The 22,809-nt window shown below is 33.4% G+C and overlaps 1 protein-coding gene across 1 annotated transcript in view; it reads right to left on the minus strand.

Annotated features, from left to right (window-relative positions):
* Window positions 1-22,809, minus strand: part of LOC129222728 (protein spaetzle 3-like) — a 34,798-nt gene that overhangs the window by 6,476 nt on the left and 5,513 nt on the right. Inside the window, exons 2-4 of the mRNA XM_054857259.1 lie at window positions 12,761-12,891; window positions 9,866-10,051; window positions 1,976-2,101 (exon numbers count right to left, since the gene is read on the minus strand). Coding sequence (XP_054713234.1) covers window positions 1,976-2,101; window positions 9,866-10,051; window positions 12,761-12,891 — 443 coding nt within the window. The remainder of the gene's footprint in view (window positions 1-1,975; window positions 2,102-9,865; window positions 10,052-12,760; window positions 12,892-22,809) is intronic.

The following is a 22,809-nucleotide window of genomic DNA, read 5'->3' on the forward strand; positions in this document are numbered from 1 at the left end:
AAAATCGGCCGAACGGTTTAGGCGCTATGCGCGTCACAGACATCCTACAGACATCTAGACATCCAGACATCCTCCGGACAGAGAGACTTTCAGCTCTATTATTATTAAAGATATATAGCTATTTGTTTGCTCCGCGGATGAATAAAATTAGGCATTTTTGATCCCTTTTCTAAAGGCTCTAGTAAATTTGTTTAAATTAGTAGAAAGATCAAATAAATATTATTTTAAAGGTGAAAGAATGAAATTTTATTTGTGCATAAAAAGAAACGATATAAGTTAAGATTAGAAATCTTAATTACTAATTAGAAAATTTCCGTTTTCAAATCATGGTTGCAAAAGTGCTGTTTTCGCCATTTCGAGAGACCTTTCAATAAAACGCTTGTTTTTGGTTTAAAATTATGCTTAAAAAATACTTATTAAAAATTGAAAACTATTTGTTTAAAATTACATTTTGCAAATGTATTTCAATGAAATTTGGTTAGATGATATTTTTTAAGGTATTTATATCCATTCTTCTTGGCCTCTTTTAAGTAATGTGCAAAAGTTATCATTGTATCATTTTAAAGGCTTATATCTCTTCTACGCCCTAGAAAAACAAGACAGTTTTTGATTTGTTTTAAATGGCAATGTAACTGCTTCTTACCCTAACATTTTATTACCTACCCCACAGGTCGATTTTGTGGAGTGAAAAAAAAAACCATTTTTTCAGTTTTTCTTAAGTTTAAACAATTTTTTTTCGTAATAAAGGACTGCCAGTATCAGCTTATTTATTTATTTATTTTTTTTTTTTTTGCACTTCTGGTATGCATAGTTAGCTGTAGCAGAATAAAAAAATAGTTTCCTACTGTAAGTCAAACATTGACTTTTTTAGGCTCTAAATGTCAAAAATGGTCTAAATAGGAATTTTCCGTTGTCAAATCGGGGTTGAAAAAGTAGTTTTCGTCATTTCTGGCTGGTTGCCCTGCGGGTCAGTCTGGGTCTGTAGTATCACACATCAGATATTTTTTACGTCATCTTTTACATTTACTCTGGTTAATGCCTTTAAAGCAATATCCTTCATTTAATTAACCAATGGGGTCGTTTCCAAAATTTTAAAAGTATTTTTTTTCTGAAAGAGCATTCTCAAAAGCATAGGATCTGTCCATTTTTAAAATAATTTGTTTAAGTTTAATATTTTTAAAAAACTACTTAAATCGGTGCGCTTACATTGTTTATATTTCTTGCCGATAACATCACAAATGATGAAATGCCATTCTGTGTTGCCATTCACAGAGCAAAATATTTAATTCGCATCTTTAATCACGTGTATTGGCAACGATATGGTTGATAGCGAGCGTAGAGCGCAATTTTAATTCGCTTCTTGATTATCATAACGTGGAAACGCTGTACAAAGATGCACCAAAGAGCATCATTTGTGACGTCATCAAAACCACGCCTTATTTGAAAAGTCGGACATTTAAAAAAAAATAATTAAAAAATAACTGTTGGGAAAATGAAAGAATTTTCTGGTCCATGTTGATTTTTTTGCTTATTCTATCAATTTCAGTGACTAAAATATTACTTTTGACTGAAGGAAAGAACCCCATTGTAACAAAAACGAATATCAAATTTTATTGATCATATTGATTCACATTAAATGTGCTTTGCAAAACCCTTCCCTGAATCAAAAGTCTGGTTACGGCTCTGATTGCGCATTTTCAACTCCAAAAATGGCAATTTCGTGGAAGAAGGGAAAACGCACAATGCTTGAAACAATTAGAAGGTAGGCAAAGATTTTTTGTTGAAATAAAGTTTCTTGAACGCATAAAGAAGATCATTAGATTAGAAAGTTTCTGGTGAATAACACCTCGTTTGAGTCATTAAAAGATAGATAATCGGACTTAGTGCATTCTTTTTCATCATCACGTTGATCAAAGCGTGCTTTAAAACTAACAATGCTTTACATTGTACAAGTTTTTAATTTTTGATCACTTACTGGCAAACTTCTTGGTGAATAGCTTGTTGCAGATGCTGAGTATTGACTATTGCTCTTAGCTTTCCGGCACTATTTGATGCCCAGTAAGGTGTGACTATCTCAACTGCTGACTCGCAGGCATCGACTCTAGAAAAATATAAAAAATTTTTGAAGGTGAAACACTGACAGAAATCCATATAAGTAAAAGAAAGAATTTGTGGGTATGTTTGTTCCCTATACAAATCCAGTTTACGTCGGAACTCGACCAAATGTGGCAGGGAGGTACTTGGGAATCCGAAAAGGAACGTAAGGGAGTTTTCGAATGCCAAAAAAGTACCGAACCGTTAGAATTGTAACTTTCGGACCCGAAAACGGCATTAAATCGCTCTTTCTATATCCGAAATAATTAACCGATTGTCCTGAATATTCGAAAGTTCGCGAAAAAAAAAAAAAAAAAAAAAAACAAGACTGTAAGATTGCCAGGAGAAAAGTTAAAAGCATGTTTAAGTTTAATGGAACATCAATATTAAATCAGAAGTTTACCGTCTGCCTTGAGCTCAGTTTGAATTAGCGTGAATAAAATCATTGAGAAGAAGGGTTCGTTGCCATTTTTTCTCGTGTGCGAACAAATAAAATTCTTGCTTTTGTTTTGAGGTTTTTCCTGCGGAAGACTTAAAATTGTTCCTTTTTGGCTATTTTCTTTTTTAAAAATCTGGTTTCAATTTGGCCACTGTTGGGGATATTTAGAGAGTTAACTATTAAATCACATTAAAGTTGCAATAATGGGGAAATAACATTAATTTGTTGTGAAAGGAAGTCATGTGATGCACACATCAGCTCGTTTTTTCCAGTTTTCGACAGTTTTACAAATATTATTTTTCTTTAGAGGAGATGGAATTTATAAACCGTTAACATTCTTGTGAGGGGCTATGAAGGTTGACAAGTTCAAAAGCATGAACATCTGAAGCAAAAAGGGACACTTAGGATGTAAAAAATGTTTTAAATAAAAATGATAAAATGATGATAAAATGTTTTAAAAATCCTTAAAGATTATCTTTTTTTTCTGAGTTTTTTTCGACAATTTTTCCGCATAAAACTAGAGAATCGGCTTTACACCTATGCGCCATATGTCCAACGAAATTTTTTTTTTTAAATTAAATGAAAAAAAAAATTAAAACACCGCATGTGACATACGGGTCGTATCGCCAATTTTCAGTAGAGAAACTTCCCTTATTATTTCTAACTTCATGTCACATTCACAGATATTATTAAGATTAAAAAAAAAATTAATTATGCTTAAATTACAGCATTGAGATACATTTATATTTCTGGGTTTGAAATGCAATGATTGAAAACGGGAAGTGCCCAACGTCTTTTTAGCACAAATAAACAGATTACTAAATAAGTACACATGTTTCAGGGTTTCCAGGAACCCCGTTTTAAGTTCAAAGCTTTTGAATTTGTGAGCTTTTGGATGTAAAGACATCTGGTAAAGGCAACGAAAATAAACAGAAGACAGCAAAAATAGCAAAACAGCTATTAACAAAAACTAGTATGTTGTGGCCATCACGAAACTTTCTTCTATATTTTTCCTTTTTCTGATCCCTCCCCATGCTTGACGAGGAAGCAATATTCCTAACAAAAACAAAATTACACCTGCAAAAACTTGACGACCATCCCAATGTCTGAATTATTGTAAAAACAAAACAAAGAGCGAAAATTGAAAGTTACTTTAAAAGCCTTACTTGAATTAATTACAAATATTTTATTTATTAACAAACATAAGATGGCAACAGTTAAAAATTTTAAATCATTGAGATAATATTTCCGATCATTTTAATACAATTTAAATCACGAGAAATACGCAGACGACAATCTATTACGATTTATCTTTCTTATTGTTGCATTAATAAAACTATTTTTATTCGCAAAAAAAAAAAAAAAAAAAAAAAAAAAAAAAAATCAACACCTCTTGGAGCGATCGGCGTCAAAATAGAACCAAAGCCTGTTTACATATGGATTCACATACATTCCAAATTTCAACCAGAACGTAGCATTACTTCTTGAGATAGGGCACTCAAAATGGAAAAAAAGAACGGGTGATTGCGCTACCCCCCTTTTTAGCTGTTGACACAAAAATAAAATCAGTTCTTATACCCACTAAGGGCTACTTGCCGATAAATTTTTCTTTCATTCCGTTCATTATTTCTTGAGATACAGCAGTCACAATTGACGACAAAAAAACGTTCTATAGCTCAACCCCCGTTTGAGTTATTGACACCAAAATTGAATCAGCACCTGTTCCTGTTAATACCAACATATGGACCAAATTTTGTTTGATTCCGCCAGTAACTTCCTGAGGAATAGCAAGCACGCGTAACTCGAAAAACGTCCCATTGCTCCACCCCCCTTGGAGGAATTCGCGCCAAAAACTAATGGGCACAAGTTCACATAGGGGCACATATGTGTACTAAATTTCGTTCGATTTCATGCGGTAGTTTTTGTTGTAGAACGGCCCACAAAAAACTGGTCACACACAGACGTGACACACATACATACACACACACATACATACACACACACACACAGACAGACAGACATTTTCCAAAAATGGTCGAAATGGACTCAGCACACCTCAAAACGTTCGAATCCGTCAAAATTCGAAATTCGAAAATTTGCACGAATCCAATACTTTCTTCTATATATTAGATATAGAAGAAAGTAACAAGCAAGACAAAATGGAACTCTGAACCGGCCTTTATTGCATGAGTCCCTTCGAGAAAAACCGTTAAGCAATAAATTTCTCTAAACAATCCCTTAAAATACACGTTGATGTCGAAATGAAACCGCTAATTAATTAATTAGCAATAAATTTTATGTTTGAAAATTTTTTGCAACGAATAGTTGTCACATTTAGCGAAAGGAAGAATAAACATAACGCAGGACAGAGATGGGCAGATTCGTATTCGTAAATCCGAATCCGAATTTGATTCACAGTACCTTAATGTGTCAATCCGAATACAAATTCATTCGTATTCACAAGTGTGAATTCGAATCGATTCATATTTGCAAGTGTGAATCCGAATATGGAATTCGGATTCATACCTATGAATCCGAATCCGAATCTATTCAGATTCAGACCTATGAATCCAAATCATTTCTGATTTACATCTGTGAATACGAACCCATTTGGATTCACACTTGGATTCACTGAAAAATTCAATTCAAAAGCTCAATATAAATAAATAAATGTCTGTCTGTACATCGCTACAGGTCGAGTTTTGGGTGTTAGTGAATTTCTGAAGAAAAATGTCGATATTGTAATGGGTCCAAAAATTTTAAAAGTGGAATTCTACCAAAGTAATGTAAATTGAAACTTAGATTTGTTTATATAATTTTACCACAGATAATTTTACCACAGATTATTTATGTGATGTTTCAATCTGATGTTGCTGTGTTATGTTAACACTATTGTGTATGTGAGAATCTTATGAAATCACAGTTTTGAATTCATGAACCTTTGATGGAATGAACACACACTATATAACAGTATCTTCCCGTCCCTTGGCAACGCAAAATGTTGAGATATCTACCTTTTTTTCCTTCGCATTTTCTGTTTTTCGTGAAACATTTGGTTAGTAGACTCACTAGTAAATAATGAAAACGCTAACTTGATTGAAAGGTTGATAAACTTGATCATAATACAAATTTGTTATGTGCCCATACTTGGGACAGTATTCTTAGTTTTGAGGGCTGGTACACCTGTTGGTACTTCACTAGTAAGGAATAAATGGCGTTACAGAATAAATTAATAGTTTTCTTATGAGGCTATGTGAGTTGAACTTTGATGTATCAGTTTTATGAGTTATTTTTATGAGTTTAAAAATTTCAAAAAAATATGCACATTTTAAGTATGGAAATAATTTTGGCTACATACAACTAACTAAGCAGCATTAGTTTGAATTCGTTTCACAATTTGTTTCGAAAAAATATTTAATCTTTACTTCCTTTTACAAAAAAGGAAGTATTGTATTCGCGAAAAAAAATTTCACCCAAAAATCGGTCTTAATTTCCATTTTGCTCATCCCCGAATGAATGTTGAGTTTTTTTTTTCAACCCGACCACACGTTGATATGTGCCTAGGAACGTACAGACACCCTAAATATCCATTTTGACGATCCCCGAGTTAATTACAACGAGATTTCTCGTGACGTCTGTATGCACGTATGTATGTGCGTATGTGTGTATGTATGTCGCATAGCTCAAGAACGGAATGTCCTAGAAAGTTGAAATTTGGTACGTAGACTCCTAGTGGCGTCTAGTTGTGCACCTTCTTTTATGGTTGCATTCGGATGCTCCAAAGGGGGACTTTTGCCCCTTTTTTGGGGGAAATCATTGTTAATTTCGATATAAACTCAAATGGTGTTACAATTTGGCGGACACTTGGCAATATATCGCCAGTCTTTTGGTCGCCAACTTGGCGACAAATTTGGCGATTTTATTTTACTTTATTTTTTTAAAAATCTGGTTTCAATTTGGCCACTGTTGGTGATATTTAGAGAGTAAAGTATTGAGTCATATTAAAACTGCCAATATTGAGAAAATGATATTAAATTGGAGTAAAAGGAAGTGATGTGATGCACACATCAGCTCGTTTAGTATGGAAACAACTTTGGTTACCTACGCTCACTGAGCAGCATTAGTTTGTATTCGTTTCACAATTCATCTCGACTATGTACCTGTGTCTCTTTTGGACAAATTCATTTGCACCCAACTAATTCAGTTGAACTTATTTATTCATAAATTTGAGAAATTGCAAATATGTTCCACACTTGGGACACTGTTCCAAGTTAAGGCATTAAACCATAAATAGTGTCTATAAAGAATATTGAGGAAAAAAACTGCATAATTATATTAATAAAAGCGTATGGATACAAAATTTTATAAATTCAGTGATATTTTGATGACAATAAATATGTCATACCATAACAGGACAGAACAGTTGTCATTGGTAAAAAAAAATTGAAATTATTCATGAACAAAAAACGTTTCGTCAAAAAAATACATTTGTTACGTCTACAAATGAAAATGAGTCTCTAAGTATAGATCAGACTGATTCATTTGAAGTAAATTTAGCGTTACTCTGAAGGAATGAAAAGGAATGTGAAATAAGGAACATTAAAAGCTAAAAATAAGCTGTGCTAATAATTATTTGGATTTATCAATTGCTTTTATGTTTCCAAGAGGGGAAAGCATAAATGTTACATTCAAAAGAATTAAGAAGGCAGGGGAGACCTTCAATGTTTTCAGAGGCAAGTGTACATTCTGATCATCGTTGAAAGTTTACAAGATCATGTTATTTCTATCTAATGATATTTTTTTCATTATTGGGTTATAAAATAAACTTCTTTAAAACGACAGTCGGTGTCCCAAACTATTATCTTTTGATGAATACACAAAAGAAAGATCAAAATAAAAAGTGTCCCAAGTTAGGGAGGGAGGTCCCTAACTTGGGACAATGAACATTTTTTTTGAGCAATCACGATTGCTTATTGCTTTCATTTGACTGTTCCCACCGCCACCCTCCGCAGCATCACCGTCGACCGGGTCCTCACGATGCCGCTCCTATACCGAAAGCCGTCTCCAGGTTGCATCTATGTCCTACACACACGCGCATACATACACAACTACACACACACGCACGCACGCACACACATATACACACACACAAACACATACACACACATACACAAACAGGTACACACAACTACCCACACATTCATGCCTGCACACAGACACAAACACATATGCCTACACACATACACATCCCTCCACACACACATTCATACACACAACTACCCACACACTTATGCCAGCACACAGACACAAACACACATGCTTACACACACATACTCACTACACACAAACACACATATCCCCTACACACAAACACATACGCCTACACACACACACTCGTGATTGCGAAAAACATAATTTGAATTCAAGGTTTCAAAATTCAAATTAATATTTTTTGTTTTGTTTTATTTTTAAAGGAACAAATCTACACTTATACCTTGTCTTGAAGGGACGTAGTAAGGCATATCCTGAAAAATAGAATACTTCGTTCGAATGGAAAACGTATAATTAATATGCTACCAGAGGTAAAAGTTCAAAACTGTCCCAGGTATGGGCACTTCACTGCACGAAAAATTAGCGGAAATTTTTAGCGTTTATGACCATAAAATCATGATTTTTAACTTTTTATGGACTTCTAAAACCTCGGTCCAGCCGTATTCGACTTGGGGCTCCAAATAGTAGGAAGTTCATTTTCGGGTCAATTACTTAATTTGACGCCAATAAATATACATCCAAAAACTCTCTAACACCCAAAACTCGAACTGTAGCAAGGTACAAACAAACATTTATTTATTTATATTGGCCTTTTAAATTGAATTTTTCAGTGAATCCAAGTGTGAATCCAAATGGATTCGTATTGATAGATGTGAATCAGATGGATTTCTATTCATAGGTCTGAATCCGAATAGATTCGGATTCGGATTCGTAGGTATGAATCCGAATTTCGTATTCGGATTCACACTTGTGAATACGAATGTATTCGTATTCGGATTGACACGTTAAGGTGCTGTGAATCAAATTCGGATTCGGATTTACGAATACGAATATGCCCATTTCTGACGCAGGAAAGCAGAAAAACCTTTTAAAAACAGAAAGAAAAACAAACGGATGGAAACGTAAAGACAGATAAAAAAGTAATGAAGAATGACACTACAATAAACACCTACAAAAAAAAAAAAAAAAAAAAGAAAAACATTAGAGTTTAAAGAAGAGGGCGAAAAAAAGAGTACCAATTATATATATAGATGCCAAACTGCAGAAAAATACGGAATGGCTTTAAGACCGAAAACTAGATTAAAACGATTTTACAGAATGTAGAAAGACTTTCAAATCTCAAGATCATTCGAATTTGGGCATTTCTGGATAATTTTATAAGAGTTAAATCAAAGGAGTGATTTCAGTCCCAGCAGTGTTGAATACTGAACTTATATACTATAGCAATACCAGACTTATTCAATTCTTGTTTTCTCGCTTGTGCTCTTTTAAGCAAAGTTTCAAAGAACGGCGGGTCTGTCCGATGTAGACAAGACCGCAAATGCAATCAATTTTACAAATTCTACAACAATTAAGAGGATGGATAGAATTCTCAAGAGACGAGAACGAAAGTTTATTAATTGGAGAAAACACAACCTGGAATTGAGAACGTTTAAGAATCTTAGCGACTTGAAAACTAACAGAAGGAAAGAATGGTAAAACTGTTGGATATAGTGCTGCTCGAGTAAGTTGACCCCCGACATTGACAATGTTTACTTTTTTTTTTCGGTAGTAGTAAAGAAGGGTAATTGACGCTGAACTGGGTTGGGTTACTTTCGTAGTCGCTTTCCAAAATTATTCCTACTCAAATCCATGCCAGTCACCCCTTCGTATTTGTTTTCTATCGGTTTACCTATTCACATACCTACGTACCTAGCTCAAGGTTACCCCACCGATCCTTCGATTAACCATTCGGTTTACCTATTTACCGAAAAAAAAAAGGTAAACATTGTCAATGTCGGAGGTCAACTTACCAGAGTATCGTATGACTCTGTTAAGTTGAGCTATGACCTTGACAATGTTTACTTTTTAATAGGAAACAGCAATTGGTGCCAGGTTGAGTTGGGTTACTCTCCTCACTATACTTTCGTTGTAACCATGCCAATAACACTTCTCCTTTTCATTGATCGCCTCAAAAAGTAGTTAGCATTGTCAAGGTTTTATCTCAATTTACCTGAGCCGCACAATAGTACTACATTAGAATCAAAAAACGAATAAAATAGATTTATACCGTGAACTCACTTGTTGGACGAAGCAGCAAAAGAGTTCTTGGGAGTACTCGCCCGCTTGGAGCGCACGTGTATGGTCTTGCCATCATAAGTCTCGAAGCTGTCTGGAATGTCTCCATCTACAGGTGCACTGGTGTAATCGCCAAACATGCGCTTGATGAGGGCTTTGTTTTCATCAATAAAAGTTTCAATCTTTTCCCTTTTAGAAAAAATAAATTTTCAAAGTCATTTTCTACTTAGAGACTAGAAAAATCGCCCGTCAATGTATGACGGGTGAAAAATGCTTCTACATTTGAACGAAGCAATTGTCCGCTTGGTGATATTTTGATAGTTGAAATTTTAACTTCAACTCCTGTGGATTAACCCCAAACTTTAGAAGATAGCTTTAATTGTTGAATACTTTTTCGTTTCTTCAAGTTCCTAAAATGATAGTCTTACCAGTAAAACAGTTAAGTTACCGGATCCAGTTCAGCCTTGTCAAAATAAAGCATTTCCTTGCTTGTCGAACATTACCAAAAGATATTATCAACTTTTAAGTAACTTGATGAAATTTTGGTGCTTCAACTATAAAATAATACCGTCGCACATGCTATGGCGCGAGTTTCATTGTCGGTGACGTCAGTGTTACTCGATCAGTGAAATTGGCTATTATATAAGGATTACAGTTAGATGATGTTAGTTTCAAGGATAGATTATTTTTAGTTGACATTAAAAACAATTTAATTTAAAATTACTTATTATCTGGCCTATCATAAGTCTCACCAAACTTGTGCAAGGCACTTAGCGGTACTTTTTTTCTCTTTTTGGTGCAATTCCGAAAGTGGTTAATTTTGCGGAAGTCAACCTAGCGAAGTCGCGATTTTGGATTTGACGACAGTGGTAGTCTGATAATTCATAAGAATCAAACTAGTCATTTCTAATTTACCTCGAAAAAATTAACACGATTAAACAAAGTTTGACGTCCACATTTCTTAGAATGGCTAGTAGTCATTATATATACCTAGAAAGTCGCCCGTCTAAATATGATGGTTGAAAATTGCTTCTACATTTGAAGGAAGCAGTTGCCTGTTTGGTGATATTTTGATAGTTGAAATTTCAACCCTAACCCCAGTAGGTTAACCCTAAACTTCAGTAGATAACGTTCATTAATGACCATTTTTCTGTCAGACTTTCATTTCAGGGGAATGAAGAAAAACTTCATTTCTCTGAAATGACAGTTTTACCAGTAAAACAGTTAAGTTACCGGATCCAGTTCGGCCTTGTCACAGTGAAGCCTTTCTCTGCATGTCAAAAATTAGCAAAAAATATTATCAAATTATCATGACTGGCGGATTAGGATAATAGATTGGTACATATTTAGATGTACAGACAGATAAACAGGTAGATAGATGTATAGATATGTATATAGATAAGTAGACAAGTACAGAGATAAGTAGATAGATATATAGAAAAATAGATAAGTAGATAGATAGATAAATAGGTAGATAGATGTATAGATAAGTATATAGATAAGTAGACAAGTAGAGAGATAAGTAGATAGATATATAGAAAAATAGATAAGTAGATAGATAGATAGATAGAAAAATAGATAAGTACATTGATAAATATGTAAATAGACATAGAGATAGATAGATACGATATATAAATAGATATATAGATAGATAGATAGATAATTAGATAAGTGGACAGATAAGTATATATATATATATATATATATATATATATATATATATATAGATAAGTAGATAGATAAATAGATAGATAGATAGATAAGTAGATAGGTAGATAGATATATTGATAGATAGATAAGTAGATAGATAGATAAGTAGATAAGTAGATAGATATAGATAGTTATATAAATAGATAGATAGATAAATAGATATAGTAGTTATATATATATATATATAGATAGATAGATAGATCTCAAAGAAACTTAGTTTCTTTTTGAATCAAAATTTATCATGTTCATTCACTGGAGCAATTTGTGTTCATTTACTAGTTCGAGGTGTTCATTCACTGGGTCTTTGTGCCATTTTTTCTTTAAACAATTAAAAAAGACGGAAGCGGAACCATTTAAGTTCCCGCGATTTTTTAGGGATATTTACATAGATCAATTAAAATGTCTTAGCTATTACAACCTATATAGTATAGAATTTAAAATTACTAGGATTTTTAAAAAATGAAATAGTGCTTAAATGTTCATTCACTGGTCGGTCTACCCTAGTTAGAGAAAAGTGACCATTGCAATTTGTATGTAACTTTGCTTAATTTAAGTTTCCTGCGATTGATCAGTCAGATAAAAATGAATATCGTGATTGAATGTTATGATATTTGATTCAGATGTCAAGCCAGATACAAGTGTCAAGCCAGAAATTACATCTTTAATCTCAGTGTTATTTTTATCTGGTTTAGTTGTTCTACAGTATATCCAGTTAAGAAAAAATAACGTTCGTAATTTGTATGTTCATATTTATTCTGCGTTAAATGGTTCAGGTCTCTAGTTAGAGAAAAATGGCATTCGTAATTTGTATATTAATATTTTGTGCGTGTTAGGGTGGTTCAGGTATTCAGTAAGAGAAAAATGGTATTCCTAATTTATTTGCTAATATTCTGTCTATGTTTGGTTTCGAGTATTTAGTCAGAAAAATGGCATTCGTAATTTGTATGTTAATATTTTGCTTGTATTAGGTGGTTTAGGTATTTAGTCAAGGAAAATGGCATTCGCAATTTGTTGTTAATATTTTGTCTATGTTTGTTGTGTCAGGTATTTATTTAGAGGAAAATGGCACTTGTAGTTAGAGTGTTAATATTTTGTCTGTGCTGTAGGTGGTTCAGATATTTAGTCAGAGAAAACTGACATTCGTAACTTGCATCTATTTAGAGATTAGAAAAAGTTTTCTAAACTTACTGAGGATAATTTTGGCCAGGGGAAGGGCAGTAAAGCTGATTTAGACGCCTGATACACGGTACTCCTCTACTGATTTCCGAGTCGACAAGTGGCAACAACATTCCAGTGATGAACACATTCCAGATTAATTCCTGAAATAGAGCAGTAGTAAATATTAATCATTAACCTTTGTGTGGAAACACTGAATGTCATAGAACAATGTTAATGTTGTCTTGTGCCAGCTAGGCTGGCAATTTGGGTAAAGCTACTTCACTTTTCTAATCTGTAATTTGGTGTGAAGTCCGACTTCCACAGTACACACATGCCATAAGGAATTGTTTATAGGGTAAGCAACACTTCACTGCACAACAACATATAAAACACAAAGAAAGTACAAGGACAAAAGAGAGAAAGCACAATCATGCCCGAACCGGGATTCGAACCCAGGACCCACACACCCGCAGAGAGCAGTGTTGTGATGCACAAAACTGGCACAGACGGGGTTACAAAGTTTCTTTTTAAAATGAAGGTTTGGAGGTTAGGAACGTAAGCAGGAGTTAAAAAGAAGGGATTGAACGAGAGATATACGTTGTCGAGATGTTTTCAGAGCATCGATGTTTTTGCTAAAACATCGATCTTACACGCATTGATGATTCGGTCACTAAGGTCACTTTTTAACTTTGAACCACTTCATGTTTTGAAATATATTATCTTCAAAAGGAGCTTTAGCATAGAAAGAACCAATGAAAGGATATAATAACAATTTTCTTCTTTTTTCTGTTACAAAGTAAGTAGGCAACACTGTAGCAGCTCATTGTATAATCCAGTAATTTTGAAGATTCTGAAGTTGCCCAACGGTAGCGTAATTTTCTGCCCCTCACGATTGAAACACCATGTTCTGCAGAGTAAGAGCATAAGAATAAGCGATAACAATATTAATTGCTAATACAGTCGAGCCCGCTTAACAGAATATCGATTAAAACAATTTCCCTCTTAATATAATACTTTTTCAATATAGCAAAACAATATAATGGGTTATTTTTATTCCGGTTAATGGAATATCGCGCTTATTAGAATATTTTTCGTAGCAAAATGGCTATTCCATTAAGCGGGTTTGACTGTACTTTATCGGTCAGAACGCACACCAGAGAAATAAAGTGAGTTAGAAATTGTATCTCTTAAATTCAAAAATTTTCATTACCTTTTATGTGATGAGAGTAATTTCATGCAGCAGAAACTGAGCACCCTGCGTACGTCACCATACAATTAGCATTTAGCTATAGTTGACAAGTAATAAAAGATATATTTAAAAATGTAATTTTTTATTGAGTGACCCGATTTAATCTTATGTAAATACATATTTTAAATTATATTATATTTCAGTGAAAAATAAACAAATATTCTTAGAGTTAAACAAGTGCCCCCTGTACAATAGATCCACTTAGTGTATGGAGATAATAAACTGAAATCCCAGAGGGAGTGTTAACTTATTGTTAAAATATGCTTTAGTCGTGTTTCATGTAAATGGAACGTATAATAACAAAAGATCGATAGGTGTAGACTTTTGTAATTTTCAATGAACGGATTGACAAGATATTGCCACAGTTCCAATTGGAAAATTCACTCTTGTGTCAAAATTAATGTAACGTATAATAGAAAAACCGCATTTGGGGTCGTCTACAAAAGATGTCACGCTTTGAGGGGGAGAGGGGATCGTGAATTTCGGACAGTTTTTGACAAGAGGGAGGGAGCGGGAGACAAGAATTATGAAATCACGGATTTTTTGATAACAGTATACTTATGTCATACAGCAGGACATGAGACAAGGGAAGAAAAGGGATAAGGTAAAGTGCGAAACTTTTGTGACAAAGGGGAAGGGTATCAAATATGAAGAAAAAAATTGTGACATCGCTTGTGGGAAGTCCCATATACAGGTTATAAAAACTAAAATTTAATGGTGAAGAAAATTCACGTTTTCTTAGAGCATTTAATGGATCGAACCATAATGTTTCAAATTGAATGTTCTTTTTGTTGAATGCTCGTATTCAATAAAATGAACATTCGATAAATCAAATATACACATAGCAAGCAAAAGACTGAAAAATGACGTCAACCGTTCATGCATCGATCTCAAAACGAATAATGAATAAGTATGTTTCCTACATAAAAATAAACACAACTACCGGTGTTCTTACTGACAGAATTAGCAATTCATTGATGGCATCACTGACAGGTATCCTCACTCTTTCTACATGACCTCACGTATCGAATAAGTTCAAGAAGCTAGCTACTAGGTCAAGGTGACTGATGTGCTTGAAAGTGAGATAGATCATTTCCATGGCCCTCAACCTGTTATGCATGTTTTATTATTACAATACGAATAAGTTATTTTTTTCTATGTATCAGGTAAAGTAGATTAAATAAGTATTTGGCGAAACTTATTTAAGAGGTATAACATTAGCTATATTTCAACGGAAGGAAGGTGGTTAGCAGAGTGATATTTAATTTTTTAAGGTTGAAATGAAAGACAGTAGGGAAAGTAAAGATTTGGAATTTCTAACCATTTAGAATGCTTGACATTTTGTATTAAAAAAAAAGAAAAGAAAAAGGCACTTCGGTAGTGTTGATAGAAGTGAAGGCTTGAAAAATCAAGTGTGTACTTTTTAAATCGTCAGGAAATATTTTGTTGTGCAAGAAATACTTTAAATGTAGTGTTTTTTTATTCATTATTATAAACTATTACTACGACATATTAAAAAAAAAAAAAATCACGAACTCGCAATCTCCGAGTCCGCAGTCCAGCGTCTTAGCCGTTCGGCCAACCGAACGCTTGCTTAAAGACGCCCATAGCGCCAGAAGAAGTATTTACTTCAAAAATAACTAAGCTTTCAGATGATGCAATCTTTGATAATTTCAAACTACAGTCGACTCCTGCTACAACGCGATCCGACTTACGCGAAATGGCCATTGGCGGATTTAGGCCGAAATATTTGGGGGTGCAACAATAACAGGGATCTGGGGAGGGGGGGGGGGGTTATTCCCGGAATAACATGGCAGTGGCGAAATCAGAAAATAATTTTAGGGGTGGGGGGGCACACTTTTAAGTCTAAAAAACGCGATGTAAACCATATTTAGTAAGATTAGGGGATGGGCAATTCTTAACATTTCAAACTGCAGAAAAAGTCATAAACTAAAGTCGATATTAGAAACAATGGGTGAATCCAGCTACTGGTTTGGAATGAAATTCACGCCCCAGAAAAAATTTGAAATAGTAGTTTTGAAAACGCAATTTTACAGTTCTTGGTGATATTTTAGGGGCAAGAAAGGTACGTGTGACTAATGTGATTATAGTCCATATTTATAGTTTGGGTTAGGAATGAGACTTATAGACTGACTCGAATCTTTTGAAAAGCAGATAGTAATACGTACCCCCCTCCTCTCCCCCACGCTACCTCTTTAACTTTTCATAATTGAAGTTCTAAAAATACTACGGAGGACAATTTTTGATGCTGTTACCGGACGGGGTGTTCTGGAGCTCTCCCCTGGAAAATTTTAGAAATTGAAGTCCTTAAAATAAAGTTCTGCAATACTCTATGGTATTAAAAAAAAAGGATTCTCCCACTTAAATATTTCGAAATAGAGTTTTCAAAACCAAAATATTAACACTCTTTGATGATATTAGAGAAAGGGGGTCGGAGGCCCTTGTTCGAATATTTTCCAAAATTAAAATCTTAAAAAACCATATTTGGTAAAGTTAGGAACACTGCAGTTTTTCGAAACTGAAGCTCCAAAACCACAATTTTAAACGATTTTCGATGTACTTAGGTGATTAGAAGATCTTCCTTGGAAATTTTTGTGAAAGTGAAGCCCAAGAAACGAAATTTGAGGTACTCTGTAATAACTTTGGCAGGAGAAAGGGCTTTGGAGAAGAAAAATTTTGAGGACCAATAGAAACGAGCTGATGTGTGCATCACATGACTTCCTTTTACTCCAATTTAATGTCATTTCCCCATTATTCGCTATTTTAATGTGATTCAATATTTATTCTCTAAATATCACCAACAATGGCCGAATTGAAACCAAAAAAAAAAAAAAAAAAACTCCGCCAAATTTGTCGCCAAGTTGGCGACAAAACTTGGCGACCAAAAGACTGGCGATATATCGCCAAGTGTCCGACAAATTATAACGCCACTTGAGTTTACATCGAAATTAACAATGATTTCCCCCCAGAAAGGTGCAAAAGACCCCCTTAGGAACATCCGAAAGCAACCAAAAGGGGAGGTGCACAACTAGACCCCACTACGAGTCTATGTACCAAATTTCAACTTTCTAGGACATACCATTTTTGAGTTATGCGAGATACATACGCACATACGCACATACGCACATACACACATACGCACATACATACAGACGTCACGAGAAAAGTCGTTGTAATTACCTCGGTGATGGTCAAAATGGATATTTCGCGTGTCTATACATTCTTAGACACTTTTCCGCATGTGGTCGAATCGAAAAAAAAAACTCAACATTCATTTGGGGGTGAGCAAAATGGAAATTAAGGGCGATTTTTGAGTGAAAATTTTTTCGCGAATACAATACTTCCTTTTTTGTAAAAGGAAGTAAAAATGAAAACGAAATAGAAAAAATGAAAAAAAAGGGGGGAGGGGAGAGGAGAGATATGGAAGAAAGAGGATTATGCGAAGAGGGGGGAGGAGGCACACAATTCACCGCCAATAATCTGAAGCTGTTGAAAAATTTAAATGTCAATATTTCTTTTTGAAAGAAATTAAGATTTTTTCCTAACATTCTTTTTTTTTCGTAAAATAACTGCGTTTTCCAAAATGAGATCTTTTCTTTTCTTCAGTAATAAAGAATATTTTTAAAAACATCTTCTCAGCATTTTGTGGGGATGGTCAGCAGTCTTGTGCCCCCTCCCCCTTGGATGCACCACTGCAGCAAAATGTCCGGGAGTCCTCCTTCAAAAGTTTTTAAAATTTTCCTTAAAAATGTTGGTTTTCGGTTGATTTCGGTGTAGATTTTATTGATAAAGTTTCGTGCAAGAGCCATGTTTTTTTTTTTTTTTTTTTTTTGGACTTTATTAGCTATTGTTGTTTTAAAATAGAGGAATTGGTATTGATATACGAATAAATACACAATTACAGAACATGAAATTTTTCTATACAATAACAAAGCACTGAACAATAAATTGTTTGAGAAGTTTCTTTATTTGTATGAAATTATTTATTAGGGTTTTTTTTTTCTAAATGGATAAAATTACTTTAATTCTTAATATGAGCACAGTTATGTTTTTCTTGCACTAGCGACGTGTGGTGATACACTGGATTCAAGTAAATTTACTAGAATAGCAGCTATGAATCACCCCCCCCCCCCCAACTGCGTCTCTGAGTGAAATGTACTAAACTAATTTTTTTCAAAACCCAACCACAAATTTTGGGGGTGCGACGCACCCCCTGGCACCCCCGTAAATTCTTCTATGGAAATTGCTATAACGCGAGTTTTTCAAGAGCAACGAATTTTAGACTAAAGCAAATTTCTCGCTCTCAACACGAAAATATTTGGAAGGAAAACGTGATGCTAGGTTGCAGCTTTGTTATTGACTACTAAACATTAATTCGTGAATGTACTTTCATCCTTTCATTATCACTGACTGCGCAAACTCCCACGTACCACACTATAAACATAGCATTGTTAGTATATGTATCACCACTCCTCATTTTTCATTTATTTATTCTAAATATGAAAGGTGATGAAATATTGTGGCACCTAGACCCACAGTTTCATCCAAAATTTTTAGATGAAAACAAATAGCGGAAGTTTGCGAAAGAAAGAATTTAAGAAAAGGTGAAGATTCTTGATACGCTTGAACAACTAGAAAGTGGGTTGAAGGTAGCACGACAATTAGATATAGGTGAATCTTTCATACGTATAATTAAAAGTCAAGAGAAGGCCATCCGTATAAGTTCAGGGGGTCCCAGAGGGGTGCTACCATAGATGTAAATGTTATAATAGTAAATGCGAAGCTACTGTATTTAAAAATACATTAGAATGACGATCAGATTGCTGAGCATATATCATCATCTTCAATTTTTAAGTTATAAATGTAACTTATTTTATCTATTGTATAGTACTATTATAGTGCAATGCTTTACTATTACTACATACTGTACGTACCGTACTGTTTCATTTTTATGTCTCTCTGTCTCTCTCATTGATTATTGATTTTGTGCATCGTAAAAGTATTTTATGTTGAATAATGCAACTTTTTAAAAATACGGTAAAAATTCAGCTCTTTATGTAAGAAACGGTAATATATACTAGTTAAAAAATGGTCAAAAACAGTTTAAAAGGTGTTTAAATGTGTATAATGATTGGGTATATTAATATAAAGATCATATACGCAGCACTTTTCCACAACGCGAAATTTCGACTTACGCGAGGAGTTTTGGAACGCATCCCTCGCGTAAGCCGGGATCCGACTGTACCTTCCTCGCCCCATTATCCAAGCTGCTAATTTTTTGTTGAAAATACAAAGCTTGAAAATGCGCTGGCCCCTTGAAGAAGTTATAACAAATTTTTGGCATTATTATTTTTATTTTAAGCAGAATTTTCACACAAGTTTTCCGATATGGAGTAAAGAAATTTCTACAGTTTCAATTTTCCATGTTTAAAGCTCGAACAAAGCTGTAAAAATTCAAACTTGAATGTAGTTTACACAACACTTCATATGCGAGTAACAGGATACTTGTTTTAAAAGTTTTCTAATACCAAGGCTCATTACATGTTCAGATCTCTTATGACTATTTCATGTCAATGAAACTAATGCATGGTTACTATTTCACTTATGTTTTATCAACATATAAGTTATAGGCCAGTGCCAATAAATAGCTTTGAAAATGGTAAAAAGTCGAAACAATTTAGAACAGGATAAAACCAGTTAGAAAGGTAAGAAAATCTAATAACATTAAGAGGAAAAATAAATTACGGGCGAGCTGAGTTCGGGAAGGGAGGTGTAGGGGGTGTTTAAGGGGGGGGGGAGAAACGGTTTATCACGATTTCCGGAAAAACTAAGAGTCCTATCGAAAAAAACTAAATTACAAAGTTGTTGGTAATAAAAAGATCTACAACTTTTGTATTTGCTCTTTTTTTTTTTTTGCATAACCTCAAAATTTATGCGAAAAATTCAGAAAAACCGACTTTTTGGTTTTTAATTTTTATCTCTCACAAAAAAATTTTTTTTCACTAAATTTAATGAAAAATTACCTTATTATGTCACAAATACACTGTAATTTTTTGGATTTTAAATATTTATTTTTTCCTCTTATTTTGATTCAATATCAAAAAAGCATCAGAATTTGCAATCAAAAAATCTCACGTCAAAATATCTGATTTTTTTTTTAAAAATCGGAGCAAGTTTTTTTCGTTGGAATCTCCACTTTTTGATGGTATAAAAAACAATATATCATACTATGGAAGCTTTTCGCAACAAATAAAGAAAATCAAAAAACTCGAATTTGGAAAAAAAAAAAGGCCTAACTATGTAAAAATTTTAAGCTCTTTATTAAAATGCACACTTTAATTACTCGAAAAATGAAATTTTCCATGTTACATTAACACAAACTGAAAATAAAAATATACTACAATAATTAAAAATCAAGTTACAGCATGCGTTTGTTTTACCCTTCTCATCCACCGTTAGACGGTGACTGCAGTGCCCCCTATAATTTTTTGGAGTTACGAATAGCAAGCTACACTGTAGCAACAGATTGGGGCTGGAAACAACATCTCACGGGCATTATGCCCAAATTGACCGAAAAAGAATTAATTCCAGAAATATTGCTGAAAACTATTTGTTGCAGCTGTGAAACTATATGCAATAGTCTAAAATGTGGATGCCGAAAACATGGTTTAAAGTGTACGAATCTATGTTTAAATTGTCACGGTTCTGAAAAATGAGCCAATGTGGAAGTAAAAATATACGAGGAAGTTAATGATTTAGAGGAAATTGGAGATGAAGAACTAATGCAGACTGGAAAAAATATTGGAGACGAAGTTGATGATGGTATAGAATATTTCGAAGATCTACTGGAATCAAGAACAATAGTTGAGCATAACGATGAAAAAAAGCCATCAAAGAAACGAAAACTAATGGATAAGTAAAGGATGCGATTATAGTTAACGATTAAATATTGATAAATAACAAGATAAAAAAACGTTTTTATTTCAAATGAATGTAGTATTTTTTAAACGAAATAAATGTTCTATACCTTTTTTGTGTAATTAAAGTGTAAATTTTAATAAATAGCTTAAAATTTTACATAGTGATGATTTTTTTTTCAAATTCGAGTTTTTTTGATTTTCTTCATTTTTTGCGAAAAGTTTCCATATTATTGTATATTGTTTTTTATACCATTCAGAAGTAGAGATTCCAACAGAAAAACTTGCTCCGATTTTTTAAAAAAATCAGATATTTTGACGTGAGGTTTTTTGATTGAAATTTCTGATGTTTTTTTACTACTGAATCAAAATAAGGAGAAAAAATAAATATTTTAAATCCAAAAAATTACAGTGTATTTGGGACATAACAAGGTAACTTTTCATTAAATTTAGTGAAAAAAAAATTTATTTTGTGGGAAATAAAAATAAAAAACCAAAAAGTCGGTTTTTTGAATTTTTCGCATAAATTTTGAGGTTATGTAAAAAAAGTGAAAGTACAAAAGTTGTAGATCTTTTTATTACCAACAACTTTTTAATTCAGTTTTTTTCGATAGGACTCTTAGTTTTTCCGGAAATCGTGAAAAACGGTTCATCCCCCTTAAACCCCCTACACCCCCTTTCCCGAACTCAGCTCGCCCGTAATTTATTTTTCCTATTAATGTTATTAGATTTTCTTACCTTTCGAACTGGTTTTATCCTGTTCTAAATTTTTTTGGTCTCAAACATTATTGGCACTGGCCTATTACCTGTCGGGCATCAGTTTCTAAAGATCGAAAGGTTTTTTTTTTTTTGTAAAAACATAAAAATACAAATTTTTTAGGAAATTAGCTGTGCTTTTTCAGTACAACTTTTAGCTCTACCATTAATTTGCAAAAAAAAAAAAAAAAAAAGGGGAGAGAGAGAGAGAGAGAGAGAGAGAACAAAGAGACATTGAGAAACAAAGGGACGTGAGTGGACTCATCAAAGTTTTCAGTAAAACTCCTGTAAAGTTCAAACCCCAGGTAGGTTTGCCTCATTTCCCCCCCTAAATCTTGCTATATAGCAGCGTCTACCAATGGTACTAGTACTATCTCTAGCACAAAACTAGATGAGAGTTTCTTCGACCATTTGTACTACTTATTTCTAAGTATTTTATTTTGGTACTACCCTCTTTGCTTCTAAGCACTTCAATTTTTTTTTGCTACCTCTTAATTTTACGTTTGGACTTTAATATTTATTTTTCACAAATTGCAGTAGTTTTTAACTATCATTGACTGTGTCCACATTCGAGTTTGAAAAATTTAAGTTATTCTATTATTTTCAATATTTTTTTTTCACATTGACGCTCAGTTTTCATGAAATTTACTGTTCTAATATACACTTTCATCTCACTGTATCAAAATATAGTAAATGTCGTGTACAAACTTGAAGGGGTAGTACTGAAGAATCGCTTTGAAACGTATAATGTACTACCTGCGCACAGAGCAGAAGTAATATATATATATATATATATATATATATATATATATATATATATATATGGGTTATTTTCATGCAATGTGGAATTTTGCAATCCTGAATTTTTAATTTTTGAACTTTTCGGAAAGGCAATTGGGCATCTTTTAGAAAGACAAAATATGTATCTTGGTAAAACTACAATAGTTCATGAAACATGTGCATTTATTTTGCAGATAATGATGCTTTAGTTTGTAAAAAGGACAAAAAGTGTCATTACCATCCTATGTTAAAAAAATATGTAGAAATTCCAAAAAATATTTTTTTTTTGGTGATTTTAAGGTTTACAATTAAGTACTTGTAAAAACCTGACAGAAAATAAAAACAAATAAATCATT

The sequence above is a fragment of the Uloborus diversus genome, chromosome 5 (assembly GCF_026930045.1).
Source record: "Uloborus diversus isolate 005 chromosome 5, Udiv.v.3.1, whole genome shotgun sequence".
Taxonomy (NCBI): domain Eukaryota; kingdom Metazoa; phylum Arthropoda; class Arachnida; order Araneae; family Uloboridae; genus Uloborus; species Uloborus diversus.